The 9,909-nt window shown below is 36.5% G+C and overlaps 2 protein-coding genes and 1 long non-coding RNA gene across 3 annotated transcripts; all 3 read right to left on the bottom strand.

Moving 5' to 3' along the window:
* Window positions 1-640: 640 nt before the first annotated feature.
* Window positions 641-4,121, bottom strand: LOC128221476 (uncharacterized). Its single transcript, XM_052930083.1, has 5 exons — window positions 4,025-4,121; window positions 3,080-3,180; window positions 2,213-2,284; window positions 1,426-1,564; window positions 641-738 (listed from the first exon to the last, which is right to left on the bottom strand). The coding sequence occupies exons 1-5, from the start codon at window positions 4,119-4,121 to the stop codon at window positions 734-736; spliced, it is 414 nt and encodes a 137-aa protein (XP_052786043.1). The 3' UTR covers window positions 641-733.
* A 1,462-nt stretch (window positions 4,122-5,583) lies between these two features.
* LOC128222235 (uncharacterized) lies at window positions 5,584-7,768 on the bottom strand. Its single transcript, XR_008259103.1, has 3 exons — window positions 7,699-7,768; window positions 6,109-6,191; window positions 5,584-5,655 (listed from the first exon to the last, which is right to left on the bottom strand). It is a non-coding gene; the product is annotated as an uncharacterized LOC128222235 (long non-coding RNA).
* Window positions 7,769-8,214: 446 nt separating this feature from the next.
* Window positions 8,215-8,904, bottom strand: LOC128221475 (uncharacterized). Its single transcript, XM_052930082.1, has one exon. The coding sequence runs from the start codon at window positions 8,902-8,904 to the stop codon at window positions 8,215-8,217; it is 690 nt and encodes a 229-aa protein (XP_052786042.1).
* Between the last annotated feature and the right edge of the window lie 1,005 nt (window positions 8,905-9,909).

The raw sequence follows: 9,909 nt of genomic DNA, 5'->3' as shown, positions 1-9,909 counted from the left end.
ACTATTTTCATTAACAATGGTAGAGTTGACTGCCCTGGTATGGCCATTCTCTCACTGCGGGTATTACGACTGCTCAATATAACACTTGCCCAACATCACTCCATACATGTTAAATCATGTAAGCCACAACCGAACAACCATCAACTGGGAAGCAATGAAGTTACAATCTAGCATAAACTCATCAATTAACTGAAAGTGCTCATCGACCAGATACAGGTATCAACTGCAAACGAATAAATAGCGCCAAGGAAACAATAATAAAGTCACCAGGGAGATCTGTGTTCTTCCATACTAATTAAATATAAATGCTGCCACTTAGCCGTTAATATGTAATATTTGTTCTACTCTATGGAACTTCAAAGACTTGTAGTTTTATTTTGGAAAGTCTGCTACGCTAACGTTGGAGCTGTGACTGTATCACATTCCTTTGACAACTCTTATTATTTACACGTCTAACATTCAAATCAACTCTGCACGCGGAAGAGATTTTGACAGTATATGAAGCTGGTAAGTTCAGTATATCATCACCATAAGAGCATACGCATATTTCATAACTTAATATTTCGCAAAACCGGCTGCCAGTTGGTGTCCGAAAAGAAAACACTTTCTTCCTAAAGTATGTGATAAACATGTACTTTATTCGGATATAAACGAAACACAATTCGTACATATTCAGTTTGGTTTAATGAACATCTGTACACCCTCAAGTAAACGTTTTAGCTTGAAACATCCTTCACCCTGCAACAGAAATACCACATTAAACTGAATGTTTCAAATATTGATTGTATAATGTTGTTTTTAATTTAGCCTTCATCAATATATTGAATCAAATATGTTTTGACCAAAATACCTCTTGATGGAATGTTATATACGTTGGTTTAACTCGGTATGAACAGATGTTTCCAATATGCACTTGACATTTTGTGCGAATTATGGTTGACAATCAGTTTAAAGATGCGCTCTAATTCCCGGTTAAATTATGCCACAATTTATAATATTGTTTTAATATTCCAAAAGGAATGAATAAAAGTCAAAAACCATAGTCCTTATGAAGGATAGCGAGTTTAATTTGAAAGAACTGAGCATAAAACACGGTATTTCTACCTTTTTAGACTGAAGTAGACCACAGTAAATCTTACACAATTCACCAATCATTTAATATGTTTGCGCTTTCTGCTTTTAAATACACGGTAACAATCTTGTAATCAGTAAAAAAAAACATACAATTCATTATTTAGTAAGTAGTTAAATGTTTACTAGTCAAATTCGATGTTTGTTTTACATGTGTATGTATTGATTTTGAATAAGAGAGTCACTTTAAAACCTGAACCTGTAAGAGCAGAAAAGGAAATTGATTAGTCATTACTTCCCATGAACTATGTTCTAGTTGGGTTTCAATTTTCTGTTAGATATAATAATTCTTACCAATTATACCCGGTATTATGCTGACATCTGTGCAGTTTGAGTTGCAGAAATCTGTTGAACAACAATGAGAACAGACTGGCACATTCCTCCCTTCCCTGTCCAGCTCAGCCACGGCTCGTTTTCTTGTATTACTGCACAGCTAGAACAACAAAATAGAAATTGGTTGTCCGGTTAGCGCAGTGGCTAGCGCACTCACTTCCCACCAATGCGACCCGGGATCGATTCCCGGCATGGGCGCATGTGAGTTTGGTTAGTGGTCACCAAGCCATACAATATGTTTTTTTCCGTGTACCCCGGTCCCCCCCCCCCACAACACAAGACCACACTCTCGCGCAACATCGTTCCAACGAAAAATACTTAGTATTAGCTTTCATCACAATCCTTGTAAACTATAGAATGTTTAAACTAAAATAGGAATGACACTGACCACGACCGATTCAATTGGAATGTCAGAAAGGTACATAAATGACTGCAGACAGACTAAATCTTTATTTCCGGTTTATTCATTGTGTAATTTCTGTTATGAAAACTGTCTAAACCAGTTACTAAAAAAATGAAAATTACCGCGGCCCATACAATTGCACAACGGCAAGGTCTAATTTTACGGCATAGTTTTCAGCAAAATACGCGTTTACATTGCATTGCTAGAATAATGGATGGATGTAACTGCATATCATAGCGATAAATTGAAAGACGACATTATTCTATTATCACAAGAAATACTCATTCAACAACAGAATAATTGAGCATGCTGTGTTCAGACAGTTCTTGGTTTTATTATACACACCTGAGCGTCAGTGCATCCCGTAATGAAGTGTCTGTCATTTTCACCCCACATATACTCCTCAATCAAGCACGCCTGGAAAGATATAATTACTTGGTTCTAACACGAACGTTAAAGTTGCATACCCTTCACCATTGGGGTCGTTAGCTGGAGCAACAAACAGGGGCGATGGCGACCATTATCGTTGCCCATTAAAATAGATTCAAATATTGATTTTTACAAGTGAACGAAATAGGACGTGTTCTATTTCAAGTCACGCAATTTTGTATTTTCACTTTGTAAACAATCAATCGCTCATCTTATACATTTAATAATTGTTTTGTTAAAGCCTCTAGAAACAAAAGTTAAAAAAACGAGAAACGCTTACACGTGTGGTCTCCGGGTAGGTTTATTTATATTGCGAGAATGGTGAAGTAACTTACATACAAGGTGAAAATATCTACCTGAAACACCGAAATTCCTTCAAACGCCGCCATTTGATTCGGCTTCACACAATTTCCCTCATTTAAAATACGCGAACACAAATCACGTTGGACCCCCTGATAATGGTTTCGCAGCTTATAGTGTGTATATTTAGCATGTGAAGGCCCTATGATTGGTACATATACATATACAGACGCTATTTTTTTTAATTTGCTTGAATATACGTGGTAGACAAACCCAGTAAATTTTGCAATGGGAAAATGGGGCAAAATCGGCATAAGAGACATACGTTGTAAGCATTTTACAAAATGTTATGAAAAATTTTAAAAATTTTATCCTACAAAAGTATCATCTGGTGTATGGTCCCTTTAATCATTTAAGGGACTGAAGTTTAAAACATTTTAATACAATGAGTAATGATCAGAAAATTGGCAGCGTTTAAGGTACCTCAGTCACGGAACACAACCGCACGGTTTCACATACATCTCCGGCCCCAGTATGACCACATTCAAAACAGAACGGCCCTCTCTGAGATATCCCAACCATACCTGTAATCAATCAACAATTTAAGAGCATCCACCTTCCAAAGCAGAGTCAACTTCTCTGGCCTGTATTAGATGAAAACACAAGGAAGGTATAAATGTGTGACAGTGAGCACAAAACAGGCGTAGTCTCATTATCTATACGTTGGTGGGAACAATCAAAGCAGAACATTGGTATTTGGACCATATTATACATCTGTATACTCGGAGACGTGGTAACGGCATTTCTGTCAATTAACATAGCCCTACAGGAAGAAAACACTGCGACCTAAAGTAAAACTAAGACATGTTCTACAGACAATTTTAAAGAAAAAGAATTGACATTTTTTTAAATATTTTTCTAATAAAAAGTAAGTCATGTACTTTTTTGTAAACTCAAATTTTATAAATATTTTTGGTTCAAATGTGATGTATAAGGGTTTGATCACGGAGAAGTAACTACACTTGACTTTAAGCGTTGGTCGTAAAGTTAATATTTTAAATCCTAATTTAGCAGTAAACAGATTGATATGTTCAATGTTGCTATTTCGCTGATAAAACTGCAAATTTCATCAAAAAGCATGCAAAAAGTCTTATTCCATTTTTGGAAACAATATCACTGCCTCCATAGTGTGACATTTTTGGAACATCAAGGATACTTTTACTGATATTAACAGTGTTTGTGTAAATAAATTATTTGATATGATATTATTTTATATGATTCTACAATAAACAGGCCGAAACCCATCTACAAAACCTTCTTGTTGCTTAACGCGGTACACCTCATAATGACACATTTACGTATTCAAATATTTATATTCATTTGTCATTATCGTGTATTAATATTTTACTACAAAATTAAAATACTTACCATCATCCTTACACCCTCGTATATTGCAGTAACTCCTATTACAGCATTCAAAGCAGCCGGATAGACCGTGACTCCTACAACGCTGCAGTGGAGACATAATGCATCAATAAGTAGATTGGCGCTGTGAATGTTAGAAAATAGGCCGATTGTTCAGAACTTTATTTAAGTTAACAACGTGATTAACGAAACCGTTGTTTTCTCAAAGCGCGCAACATTTTATGACGTTCTCACAATTTAGACATGAATAAGTACAGCTGTGACAAGTGTTTCAAATCTTGTTAGAAAAAGCAGACTGTAAGTGCATCCATAAGTCTTCTATAGCAGTAACGAGTTTGAAATTAAACAAATACAAAGCTAACTTTACTTTGACCAAGTTCAGAACAATTATCATTTTTATCATTTACACTTTGATTGCCGCGATATCCGCCAATAAAAAAGTGTTGCGATAACTTTTTCAGGTGATCAATGCTCTCAGGTAATAGAATTGATTTAATGCCGTCAATATACAAGTAAATATAATTCGATTTTATCTGATTTGATCGCATGGTGAAACATTCATACAATCTACGGTCAAGGTAAAACAACAGAGAAACCCATCGCCAAATATCCCCTAAACACAATACGTTATGCTTCGTTGTGTACCGTGGCAATTTGGCAAAGAAAATCTCTTAATTATGAATAATTAATGAGACTGTTTCATTGGTCCCGCAAAGTACCATATGCTTTACGATTGAAATATATTCTGGCGAATTGCGGACTTAAACCGGGTCAGCCTTTTACATGTACGTACAATAATATTTGGCGGTAGTCAATACCACACAGCCACAAAGGCTACTGAAACTGAAAAGTTATTGAGCAATATTTGACTGTAACATGCAAATTCATTGGAAGAAGAGTTGTCTCCCCTGCCTCATACATATTCATTAAAACGAGATTTTTTCAGTCAATTGTATGTATGAAGTGTAACAGAAGAAAGTACTGTGGTTGCCGACGATGAGAGAAATCGTCCAATGTAACATTTTAACGTTCCTTATAAAAGGAAAAAAAAACCTTCGTGATCATAGAAAAATTATTGATTCGCCAGTCGTGAAAATATGTTGTTCTATGAAACTCGTGAAATGAAATAAGATCGTGAAATTGCATATATCCGATTGGACACCAAAAGCTATATTTAACGATTAGCGTAGTATTTGCTGAACGTTTTTATCTTTAGTGTTCGCGATGTGAAATTAATTAAAATATGACACTGAACTAAATAGTTCTTTTTTAAGAGCCTAAAAACGAACTAAGGAAACATTATTGTACACGTTTAACTTGGACATATTGTCGTTCAAATATTGCCCAAATCCTGTGCGTGCTGACATTTGATTTAAAAATAATGCACAGGGCTACGGCCCACAGTACACTTAATGCGAAATACAGAACATCTGATAAATGGACAGCCAGTTCTGTTTATTAACCATGCGCTGCGAGTACTACGCCTTGTGCCAATGTTCAAAACAGGCAGGTTACTGACTTTTATAACCTAACAACTGCTACGTATCTATTAAATCAATTACTAGCTTATCTGTGCAGCCAGACTTGTAGCGAATGGCGTCGAGACCCTTGGAGTAGCTCTGGACGTAGCAAACCTGAAGGTCAAATTGAACAATTACAGTCGAAACACGTCTGCAGGGACCATCGAGATATTCTCAAGCGAACGAACATTCAAAGCAAGCAAATATATCTGATTAAAAAATAGTATAGTCGTTTATTAATAAGTAGTTTTGAGCAAAATTCATGACGCAATTCTAAGATAGTAGAATGCACACATATATCAAAAACACATTACATGAACTATCGTTAACTGTCTCATATTCGAACCAATAGATCATGCTGTCCCAAAACATATGATAAATCATGCAACATGTAAAATGCACACATGCATATATAACACGAACGCTTTTATGATTCATCTTTTTTTTCCTCCACGTGAGCAAACTGTCATAGTGTTATGGTGATTCATAAAATTTAACAACACATACAGGTACCATCCATGAGCTCGTAAAATAACGGAATCATCTAACACTATTTTAACCACTCACCTCGTTTTCCCTACATGTTGTCACCCTGTCGCAATACTTGAGGTGTGTCATATCGTCACAATTGAAGCAGTGAACACCATTACCTAAAATAAATATTTCATATGTTCTGAGGTTAATGCAAAATAAAGTCCATGTAAGCAATGGACACAATGCTGTCTGATAGGACCGCCATTAGTTCAATTTTGGTTTATGGTTTCACATTGTTTATGACTATTACTATGTAAAACATTCGATTTAATTAAGAGCAACTTTCAACTATTGAGGAGATTAACATGACAAAAGGCCACCATTTATTTGGGTTTACAATATCGATCTAATATAAAACAGTATTTATTTGTAGACTGGTTGGTGCATATCCTCAAAAACTCTTTAACTGAATTGGATTTTCGAATTACGTCTAAAATTGCGATACCAGACTGGTAATGATTGGAAATGTGGCCCAAGATAAGACCCGTATGATTCTCGATTACCCGTACAGGCCCATACCGTTATAGAATTACGTCTAAAATTGAGATACAAGACTGATTATGATCATACATGTTGCCCAAAGCATTATCCGTATGATTCTCAATTACCCGTACCGTACCGTACCGTTATATAAAATAACGTCTGTTTTAGAGATACCAGACTGATAATGATAAAATATGTGACCCAAGGTAAAACCCGTATGATTCTATATTTCCCGTACAGTACCGTGCCGTTATAGAATATTATAGCGATACAAGACTGATTATGATCGTACATGTTGCCCAAGGCATTACCCGTATGATTCTCAATTACCCGCACAATCCCGTACCGTTATCAAATTGAAAGGAATAATCATTACATATAATAATGAAGCATACCGCATGCTTGATAAGCCTACCTTAGAACCGTTTGATTTGACGTCATTATTCAATTTAGACATGTAATGCACTTAAATGACAATTGACTAATATATCGACCTTTTTGTTTCAGTGTATAATTGCCATCTATTTCACCGAGTGAGCACCAAAGCTATATTTTAATAGTGAATAAGCAAAGTGGTTTTTTTTCTTCTGGTGTAAGCCTGGTTAAATGTTTTGAAATCCTGAACAGAAACAGCAAACTATATGAGAACAGAACGTTTGTTCATTTCTTGAACTAAGTAAATTAAACTGTGTATGAACCCTGAATAACCTGACATTATATTTGGAGAGTGAGCACAATTTTCAAAACTGCGACAAATATCAATTATACTCTACAAATGTCTTAAACAAAAATGATACCCTTAGAAAAAGCAATTGTCCAGTTTGGTTTGTGGTCACCAAGCCGGACAAGTGGGTTTCCTCAGGGAACTCAGGATTCCCCCATAACACACGACCAAACTCCTGTGTAACATCGTGGCAACGAATAATGTTGTAATATCATTGTAAACATAACTTGAATCTGAACAAAGCGTTGTATAAACCTATAGCTTGTTATTAGGAACAATATCAGTTGATGCCTTCATTTAATGACTATGCTCATTTCTGAAATACAAATTATCATCTGAAAGACATAACATCTGTCATTTTCCGTTGGTGTATATTCGAAATAGCTCATGTATGAAATTAGGATTTATAACCATACCAGAAGCTTGGTAGTCGATTTGAGACCCATGGTGAGACCCTTGTCCTGGGTCGAACGTACTGTTCGTGCCATTGATAAGGTAACATCCTGAATGAAGAACGATACTACATTTAAAACCGTTGTTCCAATATTGCTTTACACTTGCGGGCTGGGTCTGTGTCTAAAGCATATTTAGGATGAAACGTGTTCGCACACCCTCGTGTTTTCCTGCATAATTGACATTAAAAGTTCAAATACACTATTAGAGTTTGAATTGGAGAAGAAATCGGTATAATGTTTGAATACTGTATTTTTCTTTGGTGTGTTGCGGTAACAATACTTAATATTTCGTAATTGGCTGAACATTGAAATCGCAAACTAAATAAATATAAGGTATCTAACTGTGCGAACTCAAACGTTTTTCTAAACATATGAAAAATATTATATGTTGTGTTTCTACTTAATCTACTTCGACCCGTTTATAAATACTATTTGGTTATATTTTTAACATATTTTCATTTACAAAATTATGTCGTACTAACCAATATCTGTCAGCGTCATCTGAAGAGGCATTCCGTACGCATACTGATTTGTACCGTACAGTACTGCTCCAAACTGTCGCTGCCTAGAGTGATGGATTCGGTGAATTGTTGCTTCAGTGATTGATATGTATAGGACACTGTAGTCATGCAGAGGGGATGCGACCTGGGTGACTTTGGGGTTGTCTATGGTAACTTTGTTGCCGTCAAGATATAGTTCACTGATTTCTGCTGTCTTGATAGTTACAGCAATGATGTTAGGATTATATCTGCCTTGAAGGGTGAATTCATACTCAGACTGAAACTGTGACATGGCCTGCGCAGTCATCATGAAATTGCTAGTTGAGTAAATCATCACATAAATGGGCTTATCAGCTAGCAACACGGTCGGTTCCGCCATGAAATGGCGCTCATATTGTTCAAGCCTTTTCAGGAAGTGGGAGTCATGAGTAGTTGAATTGTACATGTTCACTCTCGTGTCATCATAAATGGAGAAAATGCGGATGTAGTAGTCGTCGCCTGGGCTATTTGCAGGAACTATGAACTTGAAGTCATAAAACCTGGTTGGTAGGACTTGCTCAACCATATATCCATAGCCTGTGCCGTTGACAGGCACTGCACCATAGGAATTACCGGCGAAGACAGAAACTGGTTTATCACTAGTGACAAGTGTTCCAGTCGTGTCCATTCGGTTTTGAAACAGATATGTTTGATACTTTTGCAATTCAATCTTAATGCGGCCTTTTGCCCATGGTGTAAATGTAGAGGGAAATTCAATATCCACTGTCGTGTCAGTTTCGGTGGCAACGATTAAGAATTGGGACATATACGTATTGGTAGAATATGGTCGGTACGAAGGAATGAAGTATTCCGTTGACAATGCGTTCACCGGAAGCAGCAGAAAGGCCTCGAATTCAAGACTACCTGTAGTCACAATCGCGGCCCAGATTGGACTAGTCGAATGGAGTTCAATAGCTTTTTTATGAAAATAAAAAAATGGATTACATAGACCTTGTTCATATTGTTACACGTGAGAATTTCTTCAATCCGTTGTCCGGTTAGCGCAGTGGTTAGCGTTCTCGCTTCTCACCTAGGCAACCTGGGTTCGATTCCCGGCCCGGGTGCATGTGAGCTTGGTTAGTGGTCACCAAGCCAGACAAGTGGGTTTCCTCCGGTTTTCCTCACACCGCAATACCTAAATGTCGCGTAAAATCGGGCCATGATTGAGTGAATGATATAATTTGTAATAACTTGTTTCACAATCGTTGTAAAATAAATATCATTAAAGGGGCTTAATTCTAGGCTTGCGTTATTGACGGAATATGTGCCATACATATACACGACTATGACTTTGTGAAAGGGGTATATTTGAGTACAAAGGAGCCTACAAGATGAAGTTTAAAGGATTTCTGAATCGACTATAAAATTGAATCGATTCACTTAGAATGGCACGTATGTATTGTGTTTCGCAACACGTTCAGGAACTTTATAGACAAAGTACTTTTAAACTTGCATCAACAGTAGCCAAAGTGTGTCCCATCCACAATCCAGGATAAATACAATTCATGTGTAGTGGAAATTAAAGGCATTAGAAAAATAAAGATAAATCCGTCCTTAAACTCCAAGGACCAACACAAATATTTTAAATTAATAATCATGTTTCAACTACTACTACTACTACTACTACTACTAC

This window comes from Mya arenaria, chromosome 16, assembly GCF_026914265.1.
Source record: "Mya arenaria isolate MELC-2E11 chromosome 16, ASM2691426v1".
Taxonomy (NCBI): domain Eukaryota; kingdom Metazoa; phylum Mollusca; class Bivalvia; order Myida; family Myidae; genus Mya; species Mya arenaria.
This window is presented reverse-complemented; position numbering and strand designations above follow the sequence as displayed.

Coding starts and splice junctions, on each gene's coding strand:
- LOC128221476 (XM_052930083.1), bottom strand. CDS start 4,121: ATGTCTCCACTGCAGCGTTGTAGGAGTCACGGTCTATCCGGCTGCTTT. Junction 3,181..4,024: donor ACGAGGGTGTAAGGATGATG/GTAAGTATTTTA, acceptor GATTGATTACAG/GTATGGTTGGGATATCTCAG. Junction 1,565..2,212: donor CGGGATGCACTGACGCTCAG/GTGTGTATAATA, acceptor TTGTTGTTCTAG/CTGTGCAGTAATACAAGAAA.
- LOC128221475 (XM_052930082.1), bottom strand. CDS start 8,904: ATGGACACGACTGGAACACTTGTCACTAGTGATAAACCAGTTTCTGTC.